This window comes from Typopeltis vanoorti, chromosome 13 (assembly GCF_054136105.1).
Source record: "Typopeltis vanoorti isolate ZY-2024b chromosome 13, IOZ_Tvanoo_1.0, whole genome shotgun sequence".
Lineage (NCBI taxonomy): Eukaryota > Metazoa > Arthropoda > Arachnida > Uropygi > Thelyphonidae > Typopeltis > Typopeltis vanoorti.
The window spans coordinates 78583160-78602834 of record NC_143561.1 but is presented as its reverse complement, the minus strand read 5'-3'; the positions used below and the strand labels follow the sequence as shown (position 1 = coordinate 78602834).

The window sequence follows — 19675 nt, the reverse complement described above, 5'->3', positions numbered from 1 at the left end:
ATTATGTCACAGCGTCCATTCCCCCCCCCCCCCGCTATCGCACGTACGCTGACATCACATTGTTTGCTTGGGGCGAGCAGCTTCCTCGCGTATGGCTCCGTGACCTTTGGACTTCACTCCCCCTCAACTGTTGAATTTGTGCTTACATTCTATAATTCTTTTATACATGAACTTTTAGAATTGCTCTGTTACTGTTTTATACCTTCAATATTAATTTAATCACATTCGTGAATGGCACAAAATACATACTTATTTACCCTTTCATAGCAGAACATGTATGATACATATATACATATTACTTATTTTACACTTAGAGGCAATTTACTGTATTTATCTCATTCTTTTGTTTGGAAAAGCATGTTAGACTGTGATAAGATAGGAGTTCATAAATTTCCACTCTATCACAATCTAACAATGTCCCATCGGAAGGAGCGGAGAAAGTTTCCTTAGACGCGGTAACAGACATGTGCATGTCCAGCACCAGTTCAAGGACAGCACCAGGCGCAGAGACAGCCTAATCAGAAGGTAACCAGACCCTACACGTGGAAGCAACCTGATATCTGTAAAAAGAGTTGGTAAAATAGAGAATTTTATTACATGTTTCAGTTGTGTTAAAGGAAAGAAAATCGTGTGTAATAGAAAATGTGGACAATACTAAAGAACTTTAGTGAGAATTATTATTTGGAGTAGCTAGCTTCTGTTAAACAAAATTGTCTGGAAACGATTACATATATGAGTGTAACTAAATTTGATAAGTGAAGCTGATATTGCAGAAAGCATTTAATTGAATGTCACCAGAATGTATAATGTGTAACTAATGAGTAACTTGTGAAAAAGGATTATAGTTTATGTAGTAATGTGTTTCATTTACCTTATCTAGTTTTGTTTAGCATTTTCCTGAATTAACTTAGTATGTACTGATTTTCTTAGCATGAGTTTATTTAGTATGAATTTGAGATCACTGAATATATGATACATCATAGTTGTAAATGTCTTGAAATCCCAATAAATATGTTTTATTACTTAAGCCTGAGGTATGCCTGATTACAAGATCAAATTACCACTTATAAAAATTGAACCCAGGTGGGAGGGAATAGAAAGTGTTTAGAGATAGATTACAGGTCACAACTGCTAACTGAAATCTATATGGCTGTAACTAAGCATTTTTTAATGTGTATGAGCCTAAAGTTCTAGGAAAAACTCCCTGAGTAAGAGTCCCTTCTATTATAGGATACTGGCTGGCGCAGCTTAAAATATAAATTTGCCAGTATCTGAAAAGGAGACAAACCCTAGATAGAAATTTCTTAGGTGCGATTGCAGAATAGATAATAGCGATTATAGAGATATAATAGGTTAGAAAATAGGTGAAAGCAACGAGGTAACAGTACTATCATAGAGACCTACAAACTTTTGTGTCTTACAGGATACAGTTAGATGGAATTTTTCATCTAACTGTAGCAGACTAAACTGTGCATGTTCCAGTTTCCATCTAACTATCATAGACACCTACAAACTTTTGTAAGTGTCTTACAGGATACAGTTAGATGGAATTTTTCATTTTATGGAGGGTGGGGAGAAGACGAGAGGACATGAATAGAAGTTGAGAATGAATGCAGTCAAGAAAGGAGTGAGAGCCTAGATTTTTTCTCATAGAGTGACGCTTGACTGAAATTGCTTAGAGGTTGTGAATGCAGTTAGTTGGAATAAATTCAAGGGAAGGTACAGTGTGGTGTGAGTGATGAGTTCCTGTTTCCCTTGTGGTCTCTTGCAATAATAATAATATTCCAGAAAGATGAATGTCTTTCATGTTTTTCAGTTTCTATTATTAAATGATAATTATTTATTCCTAAAATGCTGTTTAGCCATGATTCTCATAACAAACTAATTATTAAGAATGTGCATCATTACAATTTACTTTAACACACAGACTCACACTCTATTGTGCAGGCATTGCAAGCCATATCTAAAAGAACATGATGGATAACCTTATTCCCATAATCTACTGTTCTGTTAACCGAGTGCATGCTGAATTTTCTGGCCACTTTACATGTTATGCATAAGTATACCCCAGATTCCAGGAAGAAAATCCTGCCACTTCCATAGGAGAATTGCTAATACACCTTCACCTTCAACTTATTCATAATAGTGCCTCAAGATAACAACAACATGAAAAGATAAAATATAATTTATTGAACTTATTAATATTTCACTGAATTTTTGGCCAGAATCTTTACAGCAAAAATTGCAACTGTGACAAGCACACATTACTAAACTAAATCACTGCAGAAACAATTCAAATTGTAACTGAAAACAAATACCCTCTGAGGGGACATATCAGGAAATTGATGATAATGAACAAACTAATGCCCTAACATGGCACTCTCTATGGGTGAAATAAGCATCAAGTTAATTTGAAGGATTGTGCTATCAGGTCTCAGAATGACTGCCCCCTAGATATTTGGGAAATTAATGTAGCCATACTTGTCGGGGCTAGGGAAAATGCTTCATAACCAGTGTTGATTCTAAAAATAATCTGTCTCGGACCTATAGTGACTTTATATAATTCTGATGTCTTCTCCCATTTAATCCTATATAAAGAAGTATCCAGAGCATAGTCTGGTCTGATCTACTTGTCTGTCCAAAGCAGACTAAACTGCACAACATGCTTCAAGATGTGCAAGAGGATGAAGTTGATCTTTAGGAGAATGGATGAAGATTGCTAACTGAACGAGTGGTTTGAAAGTAGGCACAGATATCATATTTGCAGAACATTAGCTACTTTTCTTTTGTACCTTGAATATAAGAGATATGAAGGCTTTGCTGTGGTCTTGTGTGTTGGTTGCAAATGGGATGTGGAGATGATATTTAATAGTGGTTGTAGTCATTAGCTAAAAAAAAAGCTGTGAAGGTAGCTGAGCTTGGAATCATTTGTGTGTAAAGGTTTTGAGAATGCCATACTGTTTGGGATGGTTGGTAATATGACTGAAGGTATGCAAAAACCTTACTTTATGTGTGGGTTTTCTATAAATGGAAAAGGATAATGGAGCTATTAGGTAGTCATCAGGGGTGAATATTCAGGGTGTGTAGGTGCAGTTTACACTATGGAATATCAATATCACCGATATTATATTTTGGCATTAATTCCTGTTAAAGACTCCCCTAATTGTTTCCTGGCTTCACATGATTCCTAAAATTAAACATAATATACTAATATTTCATAAAGAGAACACTTTCATATCCATAAACATCGCATCACATTTGTATTAATAGTCCAGGGTGTGCATTGACAAATACAAACACCTCACCTTTGAGCCCTTCAAACAGAGGTACAGATGGGTCAAATTCTTAGCATTCCAGCGGTTTTAAATCAGCTAGAAGGCGAGGCAGGGTGTGTGTGCTGAGACAATAGCACCCATAAATCAATGGTTGTGATTGGTTGTGTCAACCAATCCAATTGAACATTGTCATCTATCATGAGTTGCTGTTTTTGTTTTCTGAGTTTCATCTGTTTTGTATGCATGAAGTGCGAACCGATGCGAGTGCTTCTGGTATACTGAAACTTAACTATACTGAATGTACCTACAAAAACTCAACCTTCCCATATAACAACATAGCAAAATGGTAATGCTGACTCCAAAAGTCAAGACTTAAACTTGCCGAGAAAGTATCTAAAAACTCAAAGCACCTCTTGTTGATTTTTTCATCATAAAATAAAAGATGGTTTACTTGCTATAACTTGAAATGTATCTCTTCCACAAAAGTAGTATATTTCAAAAGCTAAAAAAAAAATTCTATTAATTAATAAAATTAAAGGGATGTTGCCGTTTCTATATACTAATGCCAGAAGTATCAGGAACAAAAGGGAGGAGTTTTTGGCATTGGTTATAGCCAAAAGTTATAGACATTAGTGAGACTTGGCTAACAGCAGATGATGTATTTACAGGGATTGAACGTGAAGGGTTCAGTAATTTCAGGGAAGATAACAGAAAATAGGATGGGGAGAGGGGTACTGCTAATGATAGTGGATGAATTGCAGCCAAAAAGAATAGGAGACAGGCAGGAGGGTGGCTGTTCATTTGTAGCAATCTGGTGTGAGATTAAGACCAATAAGACAAAATATATTGGTTGTTGTTATAAGCCAGGGAGTTCCACAGATGATCTGGAAGACATCTGCATCGCCAAATTAGTACAATGAGTACAGGTCAAGTGATTATTATGGGGAATTTCAACTATGGAGATAGAGACTGGAAGGAAGAAAGATCACATGGCAAAAAGGAAATAGAATTTATACACCTGCTCAGAGATAATTACTTAAGGCAGCATGAAATGGATGGGACTAGAGGTGGGAGAGTGTATTAGACCTGATCATAGTAGAATGGGTGATTGCCAGCAGGATGAAGACCTCTGTGAGAAAAGGGCACATGTGGAACTACAAGGCTGGTGATTATGAAGAGTTCAGGAGACAGATTGCAGGTGTAACATGGAATGAGGAGTTAGCTGGAAAAGAGATCAATGCAGCTTGGGGAATATTCAAGAACTATCTAGTAGAAACAATATCTAGATATATTCCAAGGTTCAGAAGGTTAAATAAGGTAAGTGTAAAATGGATGAAGAGATTAAGCATGCGATATAGAGAAAAAAAAAAGCATTATGGAGGCAGCATAAGAGAAGTAGTAATAACCAATTCAATGAGGATTACAAAGACCAGGCAAGAAGGGTGACTTGGTTGGTAAGGGTAGCAATTGTGAAGTAGGAGCAGCAGTTAGCTAACAAAGCCAAGAAGAATCCTAGGGAGTTTTTTTGATATGTAGCCAGCAAAAAAAAAAAAAAAAAAAAAAAAAAAGAATGATTATGGAAGGATGACATGGATTGGAGAAAATGGTATGAGGACAAATGCTGCAGAAGATATAGTGGAGATATTTAATGAACAGTTCATAAAGGTCTTTCATTCTTTTGAATGTGACATCATGGAGAGATTGAGAGCAGTTTATTAGGGAGGAGGAAAGACAGACTGTAAGTGAGCAAGAGGTGTATAGGGAATTATGCAAACTTGATGTTAATAAGGCTGTGGGACTTGATAATATATCACCATGTATTCTGAAGGAATGTGCCAGGGAGTTGACATCTGCCTTGACATATTTTTTTAATACGAGTCTTCCACTGGGTCGAGTTCCAAAGGAGAGCATGATTGTGCCACTTCGTAAGAGAGGTGATAGAACTCAGGCATCAAATTATAGGCCTATCTGTGTGTCAGATGTTGTGGTTAAGTTGTTGGAAAAGCTGGTGAGAACTAGGATTCAGAAGTGGGTTAACAACAATAGCATTATCTTTGATAGAAAGCATGGATTTGCTAAAGGGAGGTCATGTTTTAGTAACTACTTACTTATTACAATAAGGTGATGGCATCCTTGGACAGAGTAGAGGGATACACAGTAGTATACAGGTATCCCTCGATTAACACGGTTAATTAATCCCTCGAGGTTACCGCGTATATCAAAATCGCATTAATCAAATCTAATGATCAATGGTAAAAATTACAATTCGTCCATGATCGATTACTGTATTAATAATTTTTTTTATATGGTACTCTTTTAGGAAAGATAAAAAATGAATGCAAAGTAAATGTTTAATAAATACTTGTACCTACATTATTTACTGCAATTTTTTTATCAGAAGAAGTTATCAAGAGTCATTTGAACAGTTTTAGTTTTTTTCTAATCAGCATAAATTCTACGATAACAAGCAAAATGACTCTCTCCAGACCTCAGCAAACAAGCAATAAAACAAAGAAAAAACACTGCAAATATAATACATTATGGTACAAATTAAGTGGATATTGAATCCAACATTATTTCATAGCCGAATATAGAAACTACAAAAGTTTTGCGCCAAATATATAGAAACTAAAACTTTTGGTGGATGCAAGCATAAACAACCTTATGAGCAACTCGTAGTAAAGGTGGAGTAATCTCCAGATCAATTTCCTTAGTGTAAAGCATATCTCATAGAGGAGATGTAAGATAAATAAGCCTTTGGCTCTCTATTTCAGTAATACATGATGGTTTCTTTATTTTCATTTACCATCTAGAAATTATTGAACAAAGAATAAAAAAAAAAAAAAAACCATACTATACTGACATTGGAGGTCGCAGTATCTCTCAGATACAATTTACTGTCAAATATCACAAACCTTTACATAACATATGTTAAACCGGCTGGGGCATTGCCCGGTTAAACAAGGCACCCATTGTTTCGCTGTTTGCCCAGGGAACCATGGCGAACAGCGAAAAGTCAGCTACTGGAACAAATCTGAAAGCACACCCCAACTCAAAATCACCAGAGTTCAAGATCGGTGATATCAACATAAGAAGCCTGAATTGCAAAGAAATGGAGCTGGCTGAGGAATTAGATAAGTACCAGATCGACATAATAGGGGTGACTGAAACAAAAAAGACAAAAACTGGCGAGATCTTTCTGAGCAATAAATACAAAATGTTATATTCAGGCAATGACAATCAAGGAAAAGAAGGAGTAGCCATTGTATTCAACACTAAATACGAGGCTAATCTTCTTGAATGGCAGTCAGTCTCAAGTAGAGGGATGTGGGCAAATATGAGAATGGGAAACTAGACAATGAAAGTCCCAAAGAAGGTTCTACTAAAGTAGAAGTGGAGGAATTTTTTTAATGCTTTAGAGAAAGCATCTGACACAATGAAAAAGGAAAAATTGGTCCTTGTTGGAGATCTAAATAGCAGAGTAGGAAATGATTGTCAGACATACAAAAATATTTTGGGAAAATTTGGAGAAAAGAGCAAAGCTAATAATAATGGCAAATATTTGTTGGATTTCTGCTCAGGACATGTACTGGTTATTACTAACACCATGTTCCAACATAAAAATGTGCACAAATTCACATGGAGAGAAGAGGCAAGAAATAAGAAAAGTCTCATTGACTATGTTATTATTGATAGTGATGTTTTTCTCCCTTGTGCACGACACCATAGTATACAGAGGATTTGAAATTGGAAGTAATCACTATTAATCTTGAGCATGATAAAACTGAATTTCGTATTGAAAAGAATAACATGTAAGAAAGTTTTAAAGTGAATAAAAGTTGAGCAGCTCTCAGATGTGAACTGTAGACTAAAATACACAAAGATTATTGAAAAAAAAAGTAAACAGTTTGAGAACAGGAACCAAACTTTAGAAATTCAATGGTAAGCCTTGAAGAAAACCCTGATTGATACAGCCAAAGAGGCATGTGATGAGGTTGTCTGCAAGGATAGAAAAATCAGAACTCTATGGTGGACACAGGAAGTTAAAGAGGCAGTGAAGGAAAAGAAGAAAGCATATCAAAAGTTCCTGGCAAATACAGAGTCAGATTGTGCTCTTAGAAAATACAGAGAAAAATGTAAAAAAGCTAAACATTGTGCAAAACTACCTAAACAAAAGTCATGGGAAAACTTTGGCAAGAACATAGAAAATAAATATCAAGAAGGTGGCAAAATATTTTGCAGGTTATTGAAGAAGCTTAGAATGGAGAAAAAGTACTGTAAAAGGAGTTAGAGATGATAAAGGTGACATGAAAATGGGAGAAAAAGATATCCTTGAAGTATGGAGTAATTACTTCGAGAAATTGCTAAATGAAACAAGCAGTGATAGCATAGTGGTAAAAAACACTCAACAGGCATACAGTCAGGAATACATATCCATACTTGAAGTAGAAAAAGCCATCAAAGGCTTAAAATGTGGAAAGGCAGCAGGAGTAGATGATATTTGACCAGAAATGCTGAAGTATGGTGGTATAAAAGTCTTCCAGTGGCTGCACTGCATAGTTCAGAAGACCTGGACAGAGGGACGAATTCCCGATGATTGGAGTAGAGCTCTCATAGTACCCATATATAAAAAGGGAAATAAAACTGAATGTGAGAATTACAGAGGTATTTCCCTACTGAGTGTTCCTGGTAAGATATATGCAAGTATACTTGAGAAACGGTTGAGAAGAATTGTAGAAGAAAAGCTTGGTGAAGAACAAGCTGGATTCCGGCCAAATAGAGGCTGTCAGGATCAGATCTTCACTTTACGACACATAGTGGAGAAATCATGGGAATATAACAAAGATCTCTATTTGAGTTTTGTAGATCTGGAAAAGGCATATGATAAGGTGCCAAGAGAGAAGCTATTCAATACGCTACAGTTATATAGTGTCAATGGAGCATTATAGCAAGCAATACTTAGTCTTTATTTGAGTTGTAAGTCAGCAGTTAGAATTGAAGGCAGTACAGGAAGATGGTTTAATGTTAAATCTGGTGTGAGACAAGGATGTACATTATTCCCTCTGTTATTCATTATCTATATGGATCACATTATGAAGGAAAGTGGTATTAAACATGATATTAAAATTGGAGATGTTAATGTCCGCTCTTTGCTTTATGCGGACGATGTTATACTTATCAATAAATCCACTACGAATCTGCAAAATTCCTTGACTAAATTGAATAACTGTTGTAATAGATATGGATTGAAGGTCTGCAATAAAAAGACAAAGACAATGAAAATAGGCAGAATCGTTGAAAATGTCAACTGCATTGTGAACGAGTAAAACATCTCACCTACTTAGGCACGATTTTTAGTGAAGGGGGTAAATGAAATATGGAAATAGACAACAGAATCAATAAAGCTGGTATAGTAGGAAGTCAATTGAATAAATTCATATGGAATAAGAGAGAAATTAGTCGGAACACTAAATTAGCTTTATACAAGACGGTGTTCAAACCAGTTTTAACTTATGGATCTGAGAGCTGGGTCAGAAGTAAAACACTTGACCAAAGATTAGAGACCACAGATATGAGAGTCCTGAGAAAGATTAGAGGCGTGAACAGATGGCATGAATGACAATATCATTAATATTAAAAATGAGGATATTAGGAAAGAACTTGACGTTGTCGGCATCCAGAATGCGTTAGCAGAGCTAATCTCAGGTGGTATGGTCATTTAAACAGAATGGGTGAGGAAAGATTGGCAAAACAAGTGTTCTCTGCCAGGTTGGCAGGAAAACGACCCAGAGGAAGACCAAGATATAGGTGGTTTGATAGGGTACAAAGTGCCTTAGACGACAGAAATATAAGATCTGAGTCTCCGATCCAATGCAGTAATGCAATATCCAATCCCATCTGCTATAGTTTTACTAATAACTTATCATGTAGTAATCTATCAAAAGCCTTTGCAAAATCTAAGTACATGTATCCCTTGCTTAACGCAGTGAAATTAATTGCTACAATCCCTTGATATACGGACAAGAGTTTTGATTAATGCGCCTTTAATCCTGCAGAGCTCGCAGCTGATCTGACAGATAAATGCAAAATGTTTAATATAAATATTCCTACATAATTCAGTGTATAGCTTGGAGGTCAGAGTAGCTGTGCATTCATATGTTACGAGTGATATTCTGCACTTTTTTTTGTGTGTGTGTGTGTTTGGTTTAACATAATCAAATTCCTGCCACGTACCCTCATAAAGGTGCATTAATCAAAACTCGTCCGTATATCAAGGGATTGCAGCAATTAATTTTACTACATTAAGCAAGGGATACCTGTACTTAGATTTTGCAAAGGCTTTTGATGGATTACTACATGATAAGTTGATAGTAAAACTATAGCGGATGGGGTTGGATATTGGATTACTGCATTGGATCGGACACTGGCTATCTGATAGGTATCAGCAAGTTGTGTAAGGGGGGGAGCAATATCCCGGAAATGGAATGCCACTAGTGGTGTGCCTCAGGGATCTGTTTTAGGGCCATTGCTGTTTAATCTATATGTTAATGATATTGGCGAAGATTTGGATGGGGATATTCAGTTTTTGCAGATGATGCAAAGTTGGGATGAACAATGAAGAGTCAAGAAGATGTTGTGGCCTTACAAGAAGACTTGAATAAATTGAGTGATTGGGAATGGGGATGAGAGTTCAATGTTGCAAAATGTAAAGTTTTAAAATTTGGGAAACAAAGATGGGATGTAGAATTTATGCTTGGTGGGGATATACTGTTGGAGGTGAAGGAAATAAGAGATCTTGGGGTGATAGTAGATAAGGATCTGAAATGTAGGAGACACACTGCCAAAATTGTGAGGACAACACAAAGAATTCTGAGAATGATGCAGATGACACTGACTTGTATAAGTAAGAAGATTCTTGTTCCATTGTATAAGACTATGATTAGACCACACATGGACTACTGTGCACAGATTTGGTCACCCGGTTTTCAAATGGACAAAGAGGTGATGGAAAGGGTCCAGAGATGACTTACTTAAGTAGTTTCTGATCTCTGGAATGTCGAATATAAGAAAGGTTTGAGAACATGCAATTTACAGTGTCTAGTGGATAGGAGGAAGATGGGTGATATGCAACATTGTTATAGGATCAATGTTGGAGAGGTTTTACAGAAAATGGTGGGGAGATTAGGGGAGAACCAGAGGTCATCCCTGGAAACTGTATAAGGAGGGTGTGAGCAGGGAAGTAGAAGCAGGTTTTTTGCATGCAGAGTTGTGAATGATTGGAATGCCTTGCCTGAGAGTGTGCTGTCTGCAGCAAATTTGTGTGTTTAAGGTGCAATATGATGAGCTGTGTGTGTGACAAAATGAGTCTTTTACTCCATAGGGCCTTGGAATAATAATAATGTTCGGATATTCATATACATTTAGTTTCGAGAGATGCACATATGCATACAACAGAAGTCTGGGCCTTTATAAGGTGAAACGTTGAGAAGGACTGTTTAGGTCCGCTGTTACGTGAGGTCCAATGTCAGTAATTGAAAGGGAAACATTGTAGGTCCGAGGGCTCTCAATCGTCTCCTACCTGGGTCCATCACCATGAGAGGTATCGTGTTGATCGTTCGGACATCTCGTTAAGAAGGAGATGTCTTGTTAAGGGTTCTAGAAGGCATAGAATAGTCAGCGGCTTGAATAAAAGAAGAAAATTGGCAGGAAGTTGTGAACAAGTCGTCAGAAGGAAAGAAAAAGGAGAACTTTCATGTGGACAAAAGATTCATGTAAAAGGCAATCTAAACGAGAATTGTAAGCACTTATGTGATTTTCCGATCAAGAAAGTACATGAAATGTATCTGTGTATAGGTAGAATCAGATTGTTTAAGTAAAATCAAAATAAGCTCACTCTAGGTGTATCTTAATCTCAATTGTGTATAGGTAAGAGTACTGTACTAGACAATGTAAATTAATATTGATTTAAGCTTACTCTCAGAGTATGCATTATTTTCAGTTTGTGAATGTATGACTAGCAGGATATTCTAGATTGTGATTTAACTGCAAGGGAAGAAGCATAAATCTAAGCTGAATCAGGAAGAATTGAAATTGACAATGACTTGTAATGCAATTTTGTGTGTGTGTGTGTGTGTGTGTGTGTGTGTGTGTGTGTGTGTGGATATATTAATGTGAATCAGACTGTGTAAATATTTGTTTTTGATTTAATTAAATGGTTTGTGAACAACACATTATTGGACTGATTCTGTCAATGCACTAACCTGAAAATTTTGAACCTGCATAAAATAAAGTTTAAGTGATCAATAATCAAGCCATGACTAATTAGAGGTAAAGATTAACATAAGCTGGAAATGCTAACAATATCTGCTTTGTCTTTAGTTAAAAATTTCTGGCCTGATTGGTCGAGCAGTTAGCATATCGCTCTCCAGCCAAACGGCTGCGGGTTCGAATCCAAACGTGGGCATGAACGTTTGTGATTGTCTGTGGAAATACTAGTGATGGTGGTGGGCAGTAGATGGTGTCAGTGTAGTTGTGGTTAGTTGTAGTTGAATTAAACACTGGAGACAGAGATGTAGAGTAGGTGTCCTCCCTCGATGAGTCTTTGGACTCCCTGAAGATGTCACATAATAATAATAAAATCTTATAATCTCACACTCAATACATAGTCGAAATGGCGCAGTCATAAAACAAATAAATTTGTTTGACTATAGAGTGTGAGAACATAAGATCTAGTACAGTGTTTCTCAAAGTGTGGTACGCGGACCCCCGGGGGTCCGGAAAGGTCTTCAGGGGGTCTGTGGCAATTTTTGGCTATGCATCATTAACGCATGGAATAAAATTTAAGTTTGAGATCGTAAAACATTCCTATTGTATCAATGAATAAGGTACAGAGACATCTGCAGGCTGTGTAATATGTTTCTCAACAAATAGTGCAATTAGAGACAACTGGGATTAAAACGGCTAATAAATCGCATGACCCCTCCCACATAAAATGCTACATAGTAGACAATAAAAACCATATGGTGCACCGGCAACATATAGTTTTGTTTGAGTGAGCGTGTTAAAACTAAGAAATATATAGTGAATGTGTTTCAGATATTATATGAGGAATTCGGTTGAAGAGAATTAGCATTTCAACTGAACTGTCGGCTTTCCTTTGTCAATTAGTAGCACGATCTTTTGTTAATACTGCACCAATCATATGAATGTCTTCATAGCTGCTTTATCTCTACTAGCCTACCATTGCTGTCCGTTTCAAGTTCTGCTTTCACTAGCCATTTGTTGAAGGACTGTTCGTTAAATACGGTAATTTTTTTTAGCTTTCAAATTCTTAAGTATGGATCACTGGTTAAAGACTGGATTTTTAAAATGCGCAAAAGAGAGGAACTTAGTAGATACAAGAAGCTGTCAGCAATAAGAAAATGTTGATGTTGTATCTGGATCAAGTGAAATTGATAAGTGTGTGTCGTCTGACATCTCTAAAGAACCAACTAGGAAGAAGATGAGAAAACTTCATAAGTATGATTTAAATTACTTGAAATGTGGATTTTCATGGACGGGAAATGAAGAAACGGGAAACCTATTCCATTATGTGTAATTTGCGGTGAAACTTTAAAAAAATGAAAGCATGAAACCATGTAATTTAAATCGCCATTTTGAATCGAAACATAATGAATGCAAAGACAAACCTATCGAATTTTTTCAAAATAAACTAAAAAATTTAAAAGAATCTCAAAAAGTGATGTCAATTGTGTTAGGAGGTGAAAACATGAAGGCTTTAGAAGCTTCATATCGTATGTCGCTATTAATAGCAAAAAGTGGTGCAGCGGAAAAAACATTTGGTGAAACTTTGGTCAAGCCTGCAGCAATAATAAAAGCAGAAAATATGATCGTAGATAATGCAAAAAGATCTTTTGATTGGATTTGCCGTTCATCGAAGAATCACTGAAATGGCTGAAAATATAAAACAAACATTGGTATCCGATATACACAAGAGTCATTATTATGCGTTGCAGGTAGATGAATCCACTGACATTACAAATCTTGCAAATCTTCTAGTGTTCGTTAGGTACGAAAAAAATCAAAAAAATTCATGACAACCATTTATATTGCCAGAACATACAACAGGAGAAGAAATATTCAACAGTATAAATACCTTTATGCATCAAAACAAGCTTGATTGTAAAAGTTGTGTTGGAATAAGCACGAAAATCCATGGTCGGATCTAAAAAAGGGCTTGTTTCAAGGATTCAAGCTGTTGCACCAAATGCAAAGTCGACACACTGCTGCATACACAGGGAGGCTTTGGCTACACATATGATGTCTACAGACCTAAGAAAAGTTCTTGATGAAGCTGTGAAAATGATAAATTATATTAAAGGCCATCCTTTAAACACCAAACTTTTCTCTCAACTTTGCAAAAAAATGGGAAGCAACTATACACAACTTCTTTTCCATACCGATGTTCGTTGGCTTTCTCATGGAAAAGTCCTTATTGGTTTATTTGAACTTCGGAATGAACCACAAGTTTTTCTTGATGAAAAGTTTGAATTGAAAAAGCATTTACATAATTGGAAATGGCTCAGTCAGCCAGTAGTCAGGTGATAGTAATCCAGTAAAATAGAGAGACAAGAGAAAGAAATTTCTGCATATCATAATGGTTGCTATGAATACACACGATTCTTTAAGTATGTGTGCATGCATGTGTTTTAACCAGTTCCAGTTGTATATTAAAGCTGAACTCAAAACTAAAATTAAATTTGCATTTCAATTTTAATGCTTGGCTCTCACTAGCAATGTAAAAATTTTTAGTGACTTTACAATGTATTAAAAATATCAAATATAGTGATATAAAAAAACTCCTGTAAAAATTACAGTTCTCTCTATACTAGCAAAATAAAAGTTTGCACATAATAAACTTACTTTTGTCAACAACCATGAAATTTGGTTGACGAGATCTATTTATTTCTCCAATTCCACCAAGCAGAAACCCTACACAAGTATCCTGCAGCATAAAAATGAAATACATTATTATTATTATGTCTCCATGGTGTCATGAGTCATCATGAGAGGTTCACAATGAGTTTTCTAATCTACTAGCTTATAACTGTCTTAAAAAAAATGCAGAGACTGAAAGAAAAATTACAATAAACTCTCCACTGACTATCTCGATGTTCCTAAGATGCCATTATCTCACATCAGTTTTTACGTACTGACCATCTTTAGGAACATTTGAAAAAAATGAGCACCTATTAAATTTACTTTGCCCATATACACATCATTCTTTTTTCCCCAATACTGGATCTTGTGAAATTTGAGATCTTTATTACTGAAATTAAATTTGAGCCATCTCAGATATGTTAATTTAAATTAGACCATTTTTTAAAGGCAAAACAATTAAAAATGACGGAGGTAATAGCAGAAGCATTCACATTGCCACCCCTGTTGGCTTCTTTACAAGCCACAAATTCTATTGCCAGCGTTCTACAGTATAGTCTTCTATAGTTTTATAGTGCTACTAGCATCCTCTTCATCAGAGACACAATGACTAAAAATCAACAGCCCTTATGGGAATCAACCCTGGCAATTATCTCACACAATATAGAGGGCCTTTCCTCTGTAAAAGAAGATGATCTTATTGCAAAAATGTGTAAAGAACAAAGATGTGACATTTTATGTCTACAGGAGACACACAAAGGTTCTCAACAAGCTAGACCCAAAATTGCTGGTATCAAGCTCATAAAAGAAACACCACATGAAAAATATGGAAGTGCTATTTGCATTCGTCAGGCTCCAAGTTACTGGATGCCTAACCACAAACCAAAATAACATAGTAATCCTTGGAAAAGATCTGGGTAACATCAGTATCTTCTTAGTATATATAAACTGCCTAGTATAACCTTTGTTTTTGAAATGTCCCAGTCAAAGAAAACCTGCTATTATAGGCAAATTCAATAGTCATAGCACACAGTGGGGTTAGCAGAGACATAGTGAGGAATTTTAGTGCCTATGGCCAGGAAAGGAAATTGCGCCATTCTAAAAAAAAAAAAAAAAAATCGGATATTTTTATACTTTTTATTTTAATACAATAACACACATTTTTACAAGAATTTTATTTTCCGAGCTTTTATATGAGCAAAATTATCAATTACATTGTCGAAATTTGCTTCACAAAACATTTCAGATTCTATTGATAAAATACTTAAATTGGTCAGACGTTCCTGACTCATTTTTGATCTTAAATAATTTTTTATAATTTTTAATTTACTAAAACTCCATTCTCCTGAAGCAATTGTTACCGGCAATTGTTAAAGTAGGTATTAAACGTAATAATATTACTATGTTAGGGTAAGATTCACATAATTTGTAATTTACAATGCCCTGCAAAATTTCAAAGTGATACATATTTTCCAAATCAGTAAATAAAACTTGTGCTTGATTTTTAAAACACTCTAACTCGTTTATTAAGCATAAAGCATCTAATTCATATTTAATGCAACAATCTTTGGCAGCTTTTTTCAAGTCTTTTGGAGATTCCTCCATCCTTCTAAACCTTTTTGAATAAAAAAAGAGCGACATTTTTACCTTTTAGTTTTTTTCGCCTGTTGCAGGGATAATGAGAAACACTGGTACATTTATATGTGTAGCATCTTGTTTCTAACTTCTGTTAAGTTATGTATCTATGGTATCAGTATTTGTTTGGGACCTTGTTAAGGCCCATGAAAAATCTGAGGATGAAGAATTTATGCTCAAGGGTTTCCCCCTTCCTCTTCAGTGCCAGCGCTCCCTACCCATCACCAAGCACATATGGATGCCCACTGTCTGGCAAGCAATAAATGTGCTCTGAAGTGAAACACCATCATTATCCCTGATATAGTACGCCCACAGATTCGAGACCCTTTGACACTTCTGCCCATGTCAACAGAAGGAGAATCCATTCCGATAATAGGGTAATCAATCCGTATTGTGGGATGAGTTGTTTATTATTACACATCGGAAAATTAACTTCTATTTTATGATCATTGTAGTTTTTAAAGTGTTAACTATGTTGCTTGTATAACAGTTGGAAAATTTTACCTATAAAGCACGTGATTTCACGTGTTGGTGATCAATTCATACGTCCTTCATTTCTTTCTCCCCTTCAGCATGAATCGACTAATCTGGGCAAGTCTCCAAGCGAAGCTCTCTAAAGTGTGAGCATACTATACTATACCAGCACCACAGCAATCCTTCAGCCCTTTCCCCTAGACAATGAGGTAGGAGACTTAATGCAACACTGTTGCATTAAGTCTCCTACCTCATTCCTTGCAAGTAATTTTGCTAGCCAACTGATTAGCTGGGCCATCCAGGACTGCCCATATTGCCAAAGCAGTGCAAGATTACCAGGATCCCTTTTTCTGAATGCCCATAGGTTGTGCTGCACAGCAAACACACCAGCGGGGCATTGGATCCCAGTGATGGTGATCTGGAACACAGGATGGTAAAAAAAAGACTCCAGAGAAGTAGAGCAAAGAATATGGGAAGAAAATGGACAAAATGATTAAGGATGAAAAGGGCCAATACCACACTGTGGTGCAAGGGCACCTCGCCATGGTGCCCTGCAAGGGGAGGTAGCAAGATGAATGGATGAATATTTGCTGTTTGGAGTTGTATCCCAATCATTTGTAATTGGGCATAAAAGTTTTTTTTACAGCCACAGTAAACTATTTATACCTCCATATTTGGGTATTCCAAATCAAATATCATATGTTCTAACTACATTTTCATGTTTCAGGTTTCTTATGACTTTTCCTCAAGTGCTAATAAACCCGAATGCATTCCTCTTGAATATTTCCTACCCCTGTTTTATCACTGCTTGTTTTATTAAACAAGCAGTTACTGACTTACTTGATGGGAACTTGTAATATACTTTTTTCTTTTCCTGGACAGCCTCATCTTCTTTATCCCACCATCAATTTTTTCTATCTTGCAAGCAACTTCACCACAAGCCTACTCGGCTGAATCAATGTGTTTTCAGACTGCCAATGAGTTTAAGATTTGGTTTTCTAATGCTTTCCTTTTTTTCCCTTTTCTCCCCCCCCCACCAATATTATTTGTATATCTGAGTCTACATTTAATTTCTGTAAGCTCTGATATTTTTAAAACTCTCACGGGTATTTTTCTTTTCAGTCAGATATTTATTTCTATCCTGCTCAAAACTAAATAGTGACCACTTCCTAGTTCAAATTTCATACTCCTCTGTCCTGAACTGACATGAGTTCGATTTTTTTGTCTTTTCCTCATGTGAATTTGTGCATGTTACAACATGATATTAGTAATGAGTAGGCTGTATCCCAAACAGAAGTTTGGCTGGTACTTGCCATCATTATTGGCTTTGTATTTTTCTCCAAATTTTCCTAAAATATTTTTATATGTCTGCGATACATTTCCTACTCTGCTGTTTAAATCTCAAAAAAAAAAAAAAAAAAGAAGACCAATTTTCTCTTTATGTCATATGCCTTCTCTAGTGCCTCAAAATATTCCTCCATTTCTTCTTAGCAGAAACTATTTGTGTCCTTGATCCCACAGCAGATAAGTCTCATTGTTCAATTATTCATTTTGAATTCTGTCAATCATTAATTAAAACTGCCTACCATTCAAGAAGATTATCTAAGTGTTTAGCATTTAATCCTATAGTTACTCCTTCCTTTCTCTGATCGCTATTACCCGAATCATCATGTAGTAATTAATTAAAAAATATTGCCTGTTATCATCATCATTTTAGTAACACCAATTATAATGCCATGGTATTTCTCTAATTTTTCTGGCAGTTCCACTTTCCATTGATACTTATGTTGATAGTGCATATTTTGAATTCTGCTGAAGATGAGTTTGTTCCAATTGACTTTTCAATGTTCGAACTGGTTCTCATTCACTGACAAAAATATGGAGAATCTTGTTTAACCAGTTGATATCCCAGCCAGCATAACACATAATGTTGTATCAGTGGCATAGCTGGGGGGGGGGGGTCCGCTCTGGACGGCACTCTTCACGTGAGACAATTTTATTTTTCGACGATTCTTCTATTTATGTTAACTTAGTAATTTTATTACTTAATTAATAATTAGTTTTCAACAACTATACTTACAACTAAAATAAACAAACAGTGTTTTAATTTCTTTTCCTACATCATTTTGACTTTTGGTAGTATTTTTGGTATGTATTGAGAGGGGCAGCAAACTCACGGACCACCCAGGGCGGCAATAGCTCTAGCTATGCCACTGTGTTGTATTAACATTTTCTTTTGGTATAAGGCAATTTTGTAAGCTCATCCTTGTTTATTCAGGTGGATACTTATCAGCCTATCACGAGAAGATGAGATTGGACATTAGGTCAGAAGTCTGCTTGATTATCTGAATTCCTAAAGAGGCTATGTGGGGTCTCTTCCAAATTACATAGCATTGATCCTCAGACAACTTTCAAAAAAGAGATAATTGATATATGCTGACCAAGTGTTCATTATATATCATACAGTGAGAATGATGCCATTGCAATGCCCAAAAGAGAAGCAAATGCTGTTGGAATTAAAAGTGAAAAATTACAAGTGTGTGAAGTGTTGAGTGACTAGACATTAATCAGGCTGTTATTGTGAAAACAGATTGGTAGGAATAAATATAGGCTTGGTTTGATAGATATAGAATTCTCTACAATAATCAACATGGGTCAGTGAACAGGTAGGCTTGCTTTAGCAATCTAATTATATTTTGTGATGAAGTGACAAATATGTTGATATTCCTGGACTTTGCAAAAGGATCTGATGGACTGTTGTACAAATTGATAAACAAGCAAGAGAGATGAGATGGATAATAGAATTGCCAGATGGACAAAAGACTAATTCTCTCAACAATACCAGTAAGTTGCATAGAAAAGAATGTTAACCAGTGCTATGACACAGTGCTCTGCTCCTGGGTCCCTACTTTTCAATTTATTTGCTCATGTGAACCTATATTAGATATTAAGTCATATGCTGATGATTTAAAATTAGGGAGTGTTATAAGGACCACAATGTTATCTCTTTTCAGGAAGATTTATATAGACTTTTAGCTTGGATAAACAAGTAGGGATGAAGTTTTAATAATTGCAGGGTGTTGCACTTTGGAGTGCAAAAGGTACAGAGTTGTATGTTATACTGATGTAAATGTGCTTCAGGTGGGAGACAGTTGACAATGGCATGAAGTTCAGAGGATACTGAAGTTTTGTAAAGGCCACATAGCAAACTGTTAATATAACACATTGACAAGTAAGAAATAAGTGGTGGCTTTGTCACTGTATATAACATTGGTGTCAGATGACATAAATTGTGGGATGTGACCAAATTTGATTGCAATGACTACGCTCAAATTTGGACACCTATTTGTCAG

General features: G+C 35.9%; 1 protein-coding gene across 1 annotated transcript in view; it reads right to left on the bottom strand.

Moving 5' to 3' along the window:
• The window catches only part of Vha14-1 (V-type proton ATPase subunit Vha14-1), an 84273-nt gene that overhangs the window by 51722 nt on the left and 12876 nt on the right, over positions 1–19675 (bottom strand). Inside the window, exon 2 of the mRNA XM_090402739.1 lies at positions 14199–14280. Within this exon, the coding sequence (XP_090258865.1) occupies positions 14199–14280 (82 nt within the window). The remainder of the gene's footprint in view (positions 1–14198; positions 14281–19675) is intronic.